The sequence below is a fragment of the Lactuca serriola genome, chromosome 7 (assembly GCF_051521515.1).
Source record: "Lactuca serriola cultivar US96UC23 chromosome 7, Lser_US96UC23_V15, whole genome shotgun sequence".
NCBI lineage: Eukaryota > Viridiplantae > Streptophyta > Magnoliopsida > Asterales > Asteraceae > Lactuca > Lactuca serriola.
In genome coordinates this window covers 154,471,101-154,485,467 of record NC_136414.1, presented here as the reverse complement: position 1 = coordinate 154,485,467, position 14,367 = coordinate 154,471,101, and the positions used below count along the sequence as shown (strand labels likewise).

The 14,367-nt window shown below is 36.8% G+C and overlaps 1 protein-coding gene across 3 annotated transcripts; it reads left to right on the top strand.

Annotated features, from left to right (window-relative positions):
- Positions 1 to 1,484: 1,484 nt before the first annotated feature.
- On the top strand, positions 1,485 to 14,016 carry LOC145061104 (pyridoxal kinase-like). 3 transcript variants are annotated; one of them, XM_079008481.1, is made up of 12 exons: positions 1,485 to 1,726; positions 1,836 to 1,944; positions 2,163 to 2,256; positions 2,357 to 2,461; positions 2,543 to 2,626; positions 2,710 to 2,783; positions 2,866 to 2,930; positions 3,052 to 3,115; positions 3,180 to 3,239; positions 3,433 to 3,477; positions 3,585 to 3,638; positions 13,744 to 13,920. In XM_079008481.1, the coding sequence occupies exons 1-12, from the start codon at positions 1,650 to 1,652 to the stop codon at positions 13,759 to 13,761; spliced, it is 849 nt and encodes a 282-aa protein (XP_078864607.1). In that variant the 5' UTR covers positions 1,485 to 1,649; the 3' UTR covers positions 13,762 to 13,920. The 3 variants fall into 3 exon arrangements, with proteins under 3 accessions (XP_078864607.1, XP_078864608.1, XP_078864605.1); XM_079008479.1 differs by having other exon boundaries at positions 1,487 to 1,621; positions 1,727 to 1,944; positions 3,585 to 3,639; positions 13,731 to 14,016; XM_079008482.1 differs by lacking the exons at positions 3,585 to 3,638; positions 13,744 to 13,920 and having other exon boundaries at positions 3,334 to 3,439.
- Positions 14,017 to 14,367: the final 351 nt, after the last annotated feature.

Below are 14,367 nucleotides of genomic sequence, written 5' to 3'. Positions count from 1 at the left end.
AAGATGTAACAAGTATTACTGTATTATCAATAGCGAGGTCATCGTCAGCTAACACATCGTGCACTTCGTCGTAGTCATATATAGGCAAGCTACTCTTTCTTAGCCAATCTTGAGTGCATATCAATGCCTCCATAATCACAACGGACAAATTAGTACGATAGTCGGTAATTACTCGACGACCGTTACTGAATGTGGATTCGGATGCAACGGTGGAAATTTGCATCCCCAAAATATCTATTAAGAAACAAATTAATGTATAATACATGACATGAATTTATAAATTAAAAATGAAAATTAGAGTAAAAGAATGTCGATACCTCTTGCCATTCGAGCAACGATCGGGAACCGCACCGCGTTATTTTTCCACCATGTGAGGATAGCATATCCTTTGTCAAATCCGATTGGGTCCTCGTTTAAGTATCGTTGCAATTGACTTTCTGAAGAGGTCATATAGCTTTCAAAGAATTCGTTTTCGTCATCAAAATTAACAACTTCTTCGGAAGTTTCTTGTTGAGACGATGAGGTCATGTTTGACCTTTCCAAGTATGTCTTGAAAAACTTGTCCAATTTGCATTCAATATCAATAACCTTTGCACGTGCTTTTGATTCAATATCATCAACATACATCTTATTATCTTTGTTCTTGGCTTTAAGCATTTGGGTAAAAACAATTTTCATAAACTTTGACTTGCATAGAGGATCTAACAATGTCACAAAGAAGACATAATCACTTATATTGTCATAGTCACCCCAATATTTGTCATATTTTTCTTTCATATCCGATACCATAAACAAAAAATCCTGGTTGGTTTTATGTTTTCTTAGATGTTGCTCTATGTTTAGGATCTCCCGGGTATATGTATGGCAGATAGGCTTTGTTGAACATGAAACTTTTTCAGTTTTCTTCTTAAACTTCTCAAGAAACTCCATCATCTTTTTAATCATATCAAAGTCTTAATGCAATGGTATCATTTCCATACTTTTCTGAAACATTGGATCTATAAAAAAGAACAAAGAAAATACAATCAAAGTTTCATGTATGTTGTTGCAACAATAAACAGATTTGGTATTGTATATTCCAAGACATGTAACTCATTTAATTTTTAACCAAATCAAGAGTTTTTGTTGTCTAAACTTAATTATAAATCCTAATCTACATATAGGAAAAAGATTCATGTCAAAACAACTTAAATTGAGTGAGTTATGCATATTTGAACAACAAAGTCAGACTACGTTTAATTGCTGAAACATAAAAAAAATTCTGATTTGACACCCTTCCTTTCATTTTTCATATTATAAAAGAAGATGATAGCAATTTAAATAAAAATAAATATAAATATGAAAAGCGATCAAGTCCAACACTCTGTTAAGCCCGCTATTTGCAGCTAAAGCCCAAATAACGCCGTAGTGTCTCTACGACGCTACGCTATTGACGACTATAACTATGCAGTTTGACTAGCTACCCTAAAAACCTTGTTATCTTATTCTTTATCTCGTATGAACACCCATTGACGATACAAAATTCTTCATGATTTGCTTCGAAATTTTGCAAACATTTTAGTTTAGTTTACAAGCAAAGTTCTCAGCATAAATCGAAAGTGTTGAATTTAATTGTTTAGTGGTAATTCGTGTATCGTCTTCTTTGGTTTATGATTAGATTACAGAGTACATTGTGCAATAATTTCCGTTCTGAATCGATCAAATTCCGGAAATTATCTTATTTTAGGTGAAGATGAAGGTTTACCTGTCTACATTTTGTTGATTTTAGCAAATTGGGCGTATTGTAATTAATTCGTTCCTTTATATGTGCGGATGGATTTTAATTCGAATTGAAGTGGTAGGAGCTCGAAGAAGGATTCGCGAAAAATGGCACCTCTTATTATATCTTTAGCTTTACCATCGGAAACGGGTCGGGTTCTCAGTATTCAGTCTCACACTGTTCAGGTTCGTTTTTCTATTCGTCCCCTTCCACCGTTTGACTGCAAATTTGTTTGACTTATTGGAAATTGGCATTAGATTATCGCTTTTCCATGTTCGATCAAAATTGGGAAATTAGTTACAATGATTTTGATGACAACTGTTACTTTGTGTATAACACTTTACATGCTCATTATCTTTAATGAAGCAATTCTTAATCATCCTTTGATCATACATATTTTTAGGGTTATGTTGGCAATAAATCAGCTGTCTTTCCACTCCAACTACTAGGTTATGATGTCGATCCTATTATGTCAGTGCAATTCTCAAATCATACAGGCTAGTTTCTTTTATCTACTTCATCAAATCAAACACAAAGTGAGGGTCATTTTTGTCAATTTAAATCTATCCATGGGTTAACAACAACAAAATTTTGCAGGATACCCAACTTTTAAGGGGCAAGTTCTAAATGGAAAACAACTTTGGGAGTTGATAGAAGGCCTAGAAGCCAATAATCTACTATACTACACGCATCTCTTGACAGGTATTTTCTATCTTTTTCTAATACAAAAAAAACATTTTATTTAACATGAACACTTAGAAGAATTATGATTTACAATTACAGGTTACATTGGTTCAGTTTCTTTCTTGGATAATGTGTTGGAAGTAGTTAAAAAGCTTCGATCCATCAATCCTACACTTACATATGGTAAGTTATGACTTATGAAGGATATGTTTTTTTTTTTGTAAAGTAAATATATTTTCTTATCTTTCTGTGTTTTCCATTGTTAGTTTGTGATCCAGTTATGGGTGATGAAGGAAAGTTGTATGTCCCTCAGGAATTGGTGTCTGTATATCGTGAAAAGGTAACATCTTGATATATATTTTGAAACAAGTTTGAGTATTTATATACAATGATTATTAACTCTTTTTGTAATTCATGTTTAGGTTGTCCCTCTTGCTTCAATGTTGACTCCCAATCAGTTTGAAGCTGAACAATTGACTGGATTCAGGTACTTTTTTCACCTTTTTCATTTTTTCCGAAAAAACCTTAAGTTTTTAATCTGAAAAGAAACAATATATAAAGATCTTTTATGATATCAACCCTTTGATATGTTTATCCACTTTTTGTAGAATTGCATCTGAGGAAGATGGGCGAAAAGCATGCAAACATCTTCATGCAGCTGGTCCATCAAAGGTTCTCTCTCCCTACTATTTTTTTCATTATTTATTTTCTTTAGCATCTCATTTTTTTTTCTCAGGTTGTGATAACAAGCATATCCATAGATGGAAATCTTCTTTTAATAGGAAGTCATCAGAAAGTAAACATTCTACTAATCTTTTTATTTTTAACTTTATTTTTTGTTTTGTTAATATTCAAATTCATTACTCTAATATGACTTTTAAATATGATAGGATCAGTATCCTGCATATTTCACTGTATGCATTTTCTTTTCTTTTATGTGTGTGTGTGTGTTTGTAGCATGATGTATGTATTCATCTTTCTGGTTGTAGGGAACGGGAGACTTGATGACTGCATTATTACTTGGATGGAGCAATGTAATCAATGCATTTTTTTATGCCAATTAGTTCATCATCCATCATGTTTCATATTTTTTTTAATTAAATGTTGGTTCTTATAAATCGTCTTTTTTTTTCTTCTTCAGAAATATCCTGACAACCTTGATAAAGCAGCAGAACTTGCTGTATCAAGCTTACAGGTAGGTCATGTCCTTATGGTTTATTAAGTTTATCCTTTTATATCTTATTTTCTATTTTGAAACCATATTATACATTTTCGCTAAAAATGTCACTTTTTGTAGAATTACATGTTCATGCTAAAATGTAGAAAAGTCATGGACATTATTTCTCTCTAGATCCTCTTAAATTTTCTTTTGCAAAAACGAGATTTTAAGGTGTGCATATATTTAACATGAGAAAGAGAGTGTATGGGGAAGACGATGAAGCATTGATGCGAGATAAAGGTTTCTTTAGAAAAACTTGTAGGGTACGAAATTAAAAACTTTTACGGGTAGGGTTGTTTTGGAAGCAGTAGTTGAACATTTTGAGGAATGCAAAATAGTTATGGAATAGTGCGTCCCACACAACTAGAGAGGGAGTTTGCCAAGGACACACTCGAATGACAATAGGGAAGGTCAAGGAACATAAAGAATCGTGTTGGTGGAGTAAGGATGTATAAGCTAAGGGTAAGGTAAAACAATCACTTTTTAATAAGTTTTTATCGAACAATGAAGACGTTGAAAGAGACCAGGCGAATGGAAGATACAATAGAGAGAAGGGAAAGGGACATAAGATGAGATCAAATAGAAAAGGAGATACTCAAATCTACAAGCTTGCAAAATCGAGAAAAGGCAAAGGGGCATGTAGCAACTATAATAGAAAATTAATCCAACTTCATGGGAGGTCGATGGTAGATGCTTTTTTTGTTTCAAGCAATACCCGAAGACATGGTATTGCAAATGGTGAATTATACCGACCTAAAGAAAGTATGGGATGGGCTAAAAATACGATACTTGGGAGTGGATAAGGTGAGAACGGCTCGACTTGCAACCTTAAAGATGGAAGTCAAAGGTTTGCACATTAAGGAGGGGGAAACGATTGATGATTTTGCGACTAAATTGCCCGGTTTAGCCTTAAAGGCAAGCAACTTGGATATTAGCTTGAAGAAATGGTTTTGGTGAAAAGGTTACTTGATTCGATGCCTAAGTCCTTTCTCTAAATCGTGACTTCAATGGAACAATGTTTCGAGTTGGATTTGATGTTATTTGACGAGGCTGTTGGTAGATTGAAGGCATACGAGGAACGTATAAAAGGAACCGGGAAAATAGAGGGCATTTAAGGTGTGTTGTGGTTGACTAGTCAAGAAAAACCGCTTGTATGTAAATATTGTGGTGTTAGAAGCTCAAAACAGAGATGACTTTGGACGTGGCCAGGGAAGAGGTTGTGAGTCCAGGAAGACTTGAGATGGTAAATGATCGTTTTCAGGATAAAAGCCACGAGAAATGTTATAAGTGTGATGAATTTGGTCATTACAACAATGAATGTCCAAAATTGAAAAATCAAGAGGCAAATTTGATCGAACGGGAACCAACGTTATGAGTGGATGGGTAAATAACCGATTAAAAGATTGATTGTTGGGTTAATCACTCATTTTATCGAGTTCACTTGATCATATACATGACTGAAAATTTGGGAATTAATAAGTATTTATTGTTTTATATGTTATGTTTTAGTTAATAGTTTATTAGTTAGAATTGGTACTCTAGTTTGGCCGAATTCCATGGATTTGTATGTTGAGAAAGTATACGTACGGAGAGTGAGTCATTAGGTTGTACTGATTCAAAAGGTGGACTAAATGAGTAGTATTTTATAGTTATTTTCATGCTTTACGTTCTTAGAAGACTATATATATCCTTTCCCTGATATGTAAAAAAAGTAGAGTTTTAGTTATCCATTTATTGCATATTTAATTCATTTGATCAGATAAGTTTTTTTCTTCCTTTTGTCTTCATATTTGCGTAATAAACAAAAGGAGGCCGTCATTTTGACTTCACGCAATTTCGGACTTTCTTGTAGTGTAAAACCAAATTGGCGCCCTCCTTTTGTTTATTACGCAAATAAATATGAATACAAAAAGAAGAAAAAAACTTCTCGGATCAACCAAATTAAATATGCAATGAATGGTGAAGTAAGGACTAAAACTCTACTTGGAACGTTAAGGATGAAAGTAACAATAAAATACTACTCATTTAGTTCGCTTAATAAACCAGTACCACCTAATGACCCGCTCTCTTCACGTACACTTTCTCAATGTGCAAATCCATAGAATTCCGTCAAACTAGAACAACAATTCAAACTAATAAACTATTAATTAAAACATAACATATAAACAATAAATACTTGTTAATTCCAAGTTTCCAGCCATGCATATGATTATGTGAACTCGGTAAATGAACGGTTTATCCAACAATCACCCCTTAATCAGTTATTTACCAATCCATTCAAAACAATGTTGATCCTCTTCGATCACGTTTTCTTCTTGATTTTTATCCCGAAAACGCTTATTACCATCTCAACTTTTTTCGGAACCATACCTCTTCGATGGCCACATCCAAAGGTTTTCTTTTTACTTGTAATGCCACAATGTTTACACACGTGCAATTTTTCTTGACTAGCTAATAACAACCCACCTTGAATGTCCTCCATTTTCTTAGTGTTTAGTTAAATACTCAAATAGTATCGAATCCAACTTGAAACATTGCTCTATTGAAGCCATGATTTGGAGAAAGGACTTAGGCATCGAGGAGGCTCCTTGCCTTTAAGGCTAAGCGAGTCAATTTGGTCGCGAAATCATCGACCGTTTCACCCTCCTTAATGCATAAACCTTTGAGTTCCCTCTTTAAGGTTGCTAGCCGAGTTGTTCTCACCCGATCCACTACCAAGTGCTGTGTGCATCCATATTCGATTTGATTTTGACCGCTCACACTAACTAATTTGTTGGGGTCAAAACCGGAGCTTGATACAACATCCAACCTCTTTTAACCGGTATCATCACCATTCTATTCTCCCTTCTGACAACTTTAACCATTCTCCCATCCGACCTATTCCAAGAAGCCTATTCCACCGAGCAAGAAAACAAGGTATAAGCTTTACTGTCTTTTGCACCTGCAAAACGAACCAAATCCAAAGCCACCTGCTTTAACAATTCCTTTTCGTTCTTTTATTCTCACATACCTCCACCGGTTAGTCTTTTCAACATGGACATGCTAATCAAGAGCAAGTTGCTTTCGTGACTCTTCAGCTTTTGATAGATTCAACTTACACCCCTTTGCACGAACCAGGCTCTGATACTAAGTGTAGTGTATAAACCCAAAATGACATCCTCTTTCTGTTTGTAATGCAAATATGAAGAAAGAAAGAAGAAAAAAACTTCTCTGATCAAACAAATTAAATATGCAATGAATGGAGAGAATGACCGACTAAAATTCTACTTTTAATTCATATTAGAGACGAGAGCAACATGAAACATGAATGTAGTAGTAAAATACTACTCATTTATTCCACGTAAAGAACCAGTACAACCTAATGACCCACTTTCCTCACGTACATTTTCTCAACGTACAAATCCATGAATTCGGTCAAACTAGATAACCAATTTTAACTAATAAACTATTAACTAAAACATAACATATAAACCATAAATACTTATTAATACCAAGTTTCGAGCCATTTTTTTTGGAAATCGGCAAATATATTAATAAAAGAAACCACATCAAGCGGATGTGGGAAGCATAAAAAGTACAAGACAATCAAAAACAAAAATTACTGACAAAGAGTAGGGCATAAATTCCAAACTCTCCAATCCACCATTTTGCATGGTGTTCTATGTTTGCACCAAGTAAACGTCATAGCTTTTATCTTTTCTATTATGACCGCCGGTGAAGTTTGAATCTTTTCGTACACCCGTTTATTCCTAGTTAACCATAAGCACCATAATGCTCCGTTAAATATCATATTCAAAAGCCTCTTTTTCCTATTACATCCGGAACACCTTGAGACGAATAGTATCAAGTCCATTACTGAAGTAAATCTTCCACCATTGAGTTCACACCAGGATATTATCGAGTCTAAGACGGAAATCGCAATTGGGCACGTAATTAGAATGTGGTCCGACGTCTCCTCTTCCAAGCTACAACCACTACATATAGTTTATGGGATATTGATCCCACGCCTACTGAGTGCCACCGCCGACGAAATTCTTCCTTGTTTTGCTCTCCATATGAATGAGAAAATCTTGAACGGAGTCCATTTCCCCCAATCGAACGGTCCGTCACATACAACATAGCCAGCTAGTTCAATCCTTTCCAGTAACCGAGATACCGTGAATCGTCCATCAGAAACAAACTCTGATTTCCACTCGCCCTCACCCACATTCCACGATATAACTTCTTTGGGATCAATGTTGATCTTTTGCAGGTATGACCTGGATTTGATTATGTTTTTCCATACCCCCGTACTCGATCTCTTCGCAAACGCTGACCAATGCCTTCCATCTAAATTATGCAAACCTCGAATAGTTTTTGCCCACAGTGATGAGTTCTCAGATTTCAGACGCCACATCCATTTTGCTAGCAGTGAAATGTTGAGAGATTTAATCGACCCTAGACCGATTCCCCCAATCGTCTTTGGAGAAACGAGCTTATTCCAAGCCACCCAATTGATACTTTTTTTCTCGTACTCCTTGTTCCAAATAAAGTTTCTTCTGATTTTTTCTAATGTGTCGATCACACCTTTCAGGACTGCAAAGATCGACATATAATATATAGGCAGGTTGCCTAGTACCGCCATAACGAGGGTTACTCTACCACCGAAGCTTAAAGATTTCGCTTTCCAAGTAGTGAGCTTATTTTGGAACTTATCGATAACCGGTCTCCATGCTCGCTTCATGTTCATATTTTCGCCCACCGGAACTCCCAGATAAGTGAAGGGGATGGATGAAGGTTCACACCCAAGAGGAGCCGCCCAGTTTGAGACTTCAGAATTTGATACCCCCACCTCAAAGACTTTTGACTTTGTGAAGTTCACTTTTAGTCCGGACGACACGTGGAAGCATCGTAATATTCTTGATAAATTTGTAATGTTCCTCCTTGACCATTCGCCTATGAATAGCGCATCATCTGCATAGAATAAATGAGACAAGCAAATGTTAGGTTGTGAAATTTTAATTCCTTCATATATTCCTTTCTCCACTGCTGTTATCATGGCTTGATTGAGTCCCTCCATCGCGATTATAAATAGAAAAGGAGAGAGTGGGTCACCCTGTCTAACCCCTTTAGTCATTGAGAATTCTTTAGTTGGGCTACCATTGATTATTACCGAAGCCCTCCCAGAACCCAGGCAACCGTTCATCCATGTTCTCCATTTCAGTCCAAATCCCATTTGTTCCATGATAGAGTCCAGGAATGCCCAATTTATCAAATCGAATGCTTTATTAAAATCAGCTTTAAAGAGTAGTATCTTTTTGCCCTTTTCCTTTGCCCAAGAGCAAAGCTCGTTAACTATCATTGGCCCTTCCAGTATATTCCTTCCTTCCACATAAGCTGATTGTACTTCTCCAATGATGTTACCAATCACGTTTTTTAATCTAATCGCCAACAACTTCGCAATGATTTTATATATCGATCCGATCAAGCTTATTGGTCTGAAATCTCCAAAGTGCATTGGGTCCTTACATTTCACCGCTAGAGATATAAAGGAGGAGTTACATCCACGTGATAGCTTTCCGTGAACTTCAAAATACTTTACCATCCCCACAATCTCCTCTCTCAACAGCTCCCATAATTTTTTTATAAATTTAAACGTGAATCCGTCCGGTCCCGGTGATTTATCATCCCCACATGCCCAAACTGCTCTTTTTATTTCCTCTGTTGTAATTCCAGCTTCCAAATATCTAGCATCAATTCCAGAAAGTCTTTTGAAGCCCGGATTGCAAAATTTTGGTCTAATGGGCCATCTTTCTTTAAATTTATTCCCAAAGAACTTTTCTGCCTCCTTTTTGATTTCCACCGGGTTAGTACTCCAAACACCATGAATCATAATCCCATGTATATGGTTTTTACGATTTCTATTGTTCACATAGTTATGGAAGAAGCGAGTATTCTCATCACCATCGATCTCCCATTTTAATTTTGCCCTTTGCTTCAGGTTCATGGCCAACCTTCTCGCGTGATCGTCAACCTTTACTCCCAAAATTGATCTTTCTTTCATCTCATTAATAGACAGGGGTCTAGATTCCGCCCCCATTTCAATTTCAGCTATTCTCTTTTTCCAATCATCTATTTCTTTCTTCTCCATATCAATTGTGTTTATTTTCCAGTTTCTAATCACGAATTTGAGGTGCTTCAATTTATTCAAGAGAATCATGTCAGGGGTACCATAACCTCTGAACGCTAAGCACACTTCCTTAATAACTCCATCCAGATTGTCATTAAGTAACCAGGAATTTAAGAACTTGAACGGGGGCGGTCCAAAATCCTCGTTTCTAGCTCTCAATATAATAGGGGAATGGTCTGATAGGTCTCTATTCATTGCAAAGGAGGAAGCAAGAGGGTACACAGAAAGAAAATTGGAGCATACCAGAAAACGATCTAACTTACTCAGTTTCCCTCCAAGAGTTCTGAAGTATGTAAATTTTTGACCACCCATCTTCAAGTCCGTCAGTTCACCATTGAGGATGAATTTGTTGAACTCATTTGCACTCCGAGCACAGAATTCAGAATTAATCCTTTCGTTTGGGCGCCTTACCACATTGAAATCCCCCATGAAGATCCAGGTTGCCGATCTTGATAGTTTTATTGCCAACAGTTCGTCCCACACTTTAGCTTTCTCACGTTCCTGTTGAGGGCCATAGACATTTACGATCCCAGTTAGCCCATCAATTCCCACAAAGTTCCCCATTGTTACAATATAGTTCCTTGATTTAATCACTTCCACTAGAGAGAACATTATACTATCCCAAATCGTTACTATTCCTCCCGATCTTCCCGTAGCGAATACTTGCTCGAAGTTACAGTCTGCGTCACCCCAACAGTTAGATGGATTGAAAAGCGGTGAGGATTCCCCCAATTTCGTTTCCTGAATCCCAACCAAACATAGTTTATTTTCTCTCCTCAGTCTACCCACCCAATCCGTTTTGTGTTTCTCTCCCAGACCTCTGCTGTTAAGTGACATGATGTTCATTATATTCGCTGGTATTCTCCTTCTTCACCGATTACATCTTTGAGGACTTCGTTGTCACATTCCATATCGAAGCCCAACATTTTGCCTACCTCCACCGTGTTCCTGATTTCAGATGACGATGTCGAGTGTGACTCGTCGTCCGATTCTGGGAGTGGGATTTGGGAAGGGATTGGATCTAGATTTAAGTCGATGGGGGGCTGATTTGAGGACGCTATTTGATTTTGACTTTGACTTTCCATGTTCGACTCAAGAATCGGCGTCATTATTCGCCTTCTTTTATCATATGCACCTTTAAAATTGTTGTTGGTCCGACCCGAAAATGGTCCACTTCGAACCGTATTGCTAGGAAAAGGCCCAAAGCAGCCAGTTAAAGGTAGCATGTTTAAGGGCCCATTTGACGAGTCCATGTGGCCCGGATTGTTAGACTCCAACGCAACGTTTCCTACTTCTCCATATGATGTTCCAGTAACAGTCGGTTCTTTAACGTTCGCATTAATTTGCGCCCTTTGGGATTCCCTATGCAATTCGGTTTCACTTCCATCGTCAGTCCCTACCGGTGCCGTGATCGCCGGTGGCGGACCCATCACCAGGTTGTTATGCTTACCGGCCATGTGAAGGTGAGATTTTATTTCCGTTCCATCCTCTTCTCTAATCTCGCCCTCTTCAGGCTCCTCCTTTTCAAACTGTGTTGGAAAGGTATCCGATACATGGTCTTCATCGTCCGATCCCACCAAGTCATCCACTTCGTCTTCGTCTTCATCTGACGCGGAAGTATCCTCCAATGATTGATCAATCTGCGAAAATGGAGTCCAGTCAAGATCGACTTCATCGGCTCGGATTTAATTACCTTTCCCTTAATCTCCACAGTCAAGATCGTCTACCACGTCCCCATATTTGGTGAAGAAACTTTTCAAGGATTCGATCCTGGTCTCCTGAGGAATATTAGATACAAACATCGTCGTTACCCCTGCGTGATTCCATCTTTTTTGATCTCCTATCGCCGCTATCTTCCTTCGTCTTCTGTTGCCAGCCTCTTGCCATCCTCTGTCCGTCTCCATTTCAACAAACTCAAAGTCTTATACTAACTATTTATATTTTAACACTCCCCGATAGACTAACATATGTTTGTTATCAACATTTGTAATGGCATTCTTAGTTGATTAGAACAATTCGAGCCATTTATTTGATCATTTTAACCCGCTAAATGAGCGATTAACCCAACATATGTTGATGACGCATTGTTCGTAGGAGAATGGTCGAAAAGAAATATAAAAAACCTTGCAAGGATTCTGAATTGTTTCCATGTTTCTTCGGGCCTCAAAGTTAACTTTGATAAGTACAAGGTTTTTGGTATAGGCGCTGAATCGCAAGAAGTCTCCAGTTGGGCAGCAACCCTCGGTTGTAAACCATCATCTCTCCCTTTCACATATCTTGGGGTCCCAATCGGAGCGAACATGAATCTTTCCAAGAACTGGAAACCGGTGATCGAGAGATTTCGTAAAAAACTTTCCATCTGGAAAACTAAAATGCTATCATTCGGTGGTAGACTAACATTAATTCAATCGGTATTGGGCAATCTACCAAGCTATTACCTCTCAATATTCGTTGCTCCAGAAGGGGTAGTAGAAAAGCTGGAAAAAATTCGCAGAACTTTTTTATGGGGAGGATCAGAAGGAAAAAGATGCATTCATTGGGTCTCTTGGGATAAAGTGATTGCTTCTAAAGAAGATGGTGGTCTCGGGGTCAGTAACATTAATTCACTAAATATTTCTCTCATTATGAAGTGGTGGTGGAGATTGAGGTCTGAACCTGCAGCCCTCTGGGCCAATGCCATAATCAACATGCATAATTTTAAAAACAAACCTGACCTCTGTTATGCCAATAAATACATATCAGGCACATGGAAAAACATTGCAAGTATTGGCAAGCATCTTCAAAAAAAAGACATCCCCATTGATTCGGTGATATCCAAAGAATTTGCCCCCACGGGTGCGACATGGAAGTGCCATCTCACGGGTGACGGAACTTACTCGGTGAATGTTCTTTGGAAAAAATTGGATTTTAACCCTAATGTAAACATGATTGGACGTTTCACATGGATGAAGGAGGTTCCAATTAAAGTTAATTGCTTCATATGGAGGGATAAATTGGGCAAAATACCTTCTGCTGTAGGTCTCTTGTCTAGAGGGGTAGCTTTGGAAAGTCCAATATGTAAACAATGTGAGGATGTCAGTGAATGTTCAGACCATGCCCTGATTGGATGCAAATATGCGAAAATGGTTATGCAAGGGGTCTTTCAATGGTGTGGTGTTGCCATGGACGAGTTCGGTACAGTAAACGACATGATCACATTGGTAAATTCACATTTCGGATGCTCAAAAAAAAGGAGAATGTTCATGGGAATATGTTACGGTATGCTTTGGAGTATATGGAAAGCTAGAAATGAAAGAGTCTTCAAAAATAACCGGGTGTCCCCTTATAAACAGGTAGACATTATCAAATCTATCATTCACCTGTGGATCAAAAATAGGGGTAAAAAAGGCAACATTGATTGGTTAGCATGGTGTAATTGCCCATTTTTCTGTTTGTAAACGGTTGCCTACACTTTGTATTCCCATCTTCCTCCTCTAGTCACTTGCTAGAGGTTTTTTTTTTTTTTTTTTTTTTTTTTTTTTTAATATATACATTTTATTTGCTGGTTCAAAAAAAAACAATATTCATTAATATATCAGGAAATATGTTAGGAGTCGCCTCGAATATTGAAAAATAAAGGGTAGAGACGCTTAGGGTAGTGGAGTAGTATAAGTGTTTAGTTATTTTACTTTTATTTGCATTTTTGAGTATTTATCTACTAATTCTCTCCTTTATCGGTTCTATTTCTAGTATCAAAAATATTTTTACTACTTTTTGCAAGTTCTTATTAGTTTATTGGATTCTATGCTCTTAGGGTTACTTTCTTATATCAAAAGCATTTATTGTACATTTGTACTTAACTATCACTCTGATCATTAGCATATCATATATTTATTTGTGTAAAAATGTTTACATACTGGCTGTTTTGAGTAGAACATTAGAGGATTATGAGAAAGCAGGGTATGATCCACAGTCAAGCAGCTTGGAGATTAGATTGATTCAAAGTCAAGAAGATATTCGGAACCCAGAAATTAAATACATTTCTCAATTATACGATTAAATGCTTAAATATGTATGTACAATTCTTTATGTTAATCGAACTTAGAATTTTTAGACAAGTTGTGGTTAATTACAAATTATAGCGTCAAATCTTAAGTTGATGTATATCTACTTGCATATATGCCTTAGAGTAATGTTATATCTTATTTAACATTGTCATAAGAATCATGTTTCTCAATATTTAACAAAACCGTATACAATTTACTCTTTTGTTAGATTTTCAATTTTGGTGATTTCTAAGCAAAGATTTTTATCGTAGGGATTCTAAATGGGATAATTTAATGTAAACAATCACATTGATTATTTAGTGGAGAATTATTATAAGATTGGATAAACATATATAAAAATGATGTTTTTCAGACATCTTGTGACACTAGCTAGGACAAGTCTGGCCAAGCCAAACAATCATATATGGTTGACCAATGAACCCTCTGGTTGACCGTTACATTCTCATCAACCTATAAACAGGACATAAGAGACAATTTTGCCAACATGTCA

Excerpts from the sequence above, each read along its gene's own strand:
- LOC145061104 (XM_079008479.1), top strand. The coding sequence starts at position 1,867 with ATGGCACCTCTTATTATATCTTTAGCTTTACCATCGGAAACGGGTCGG. Across the intron at positions 2,784-2,865 it reads TGTCTGTATATCGTGAAAAG|GTTGTCCCTCTTGCTTCAAT; the intron begins GTAACATCTTGA and ends ATTCATGTTTAG. Across the intron at positions 2,931-3,051 it reads GAACAATTGACTGGATTCAG|AATTGCATCTGAGGAAGATG; the intron begins GTACTTTTTTCA and ends CACTTTTTGTAG.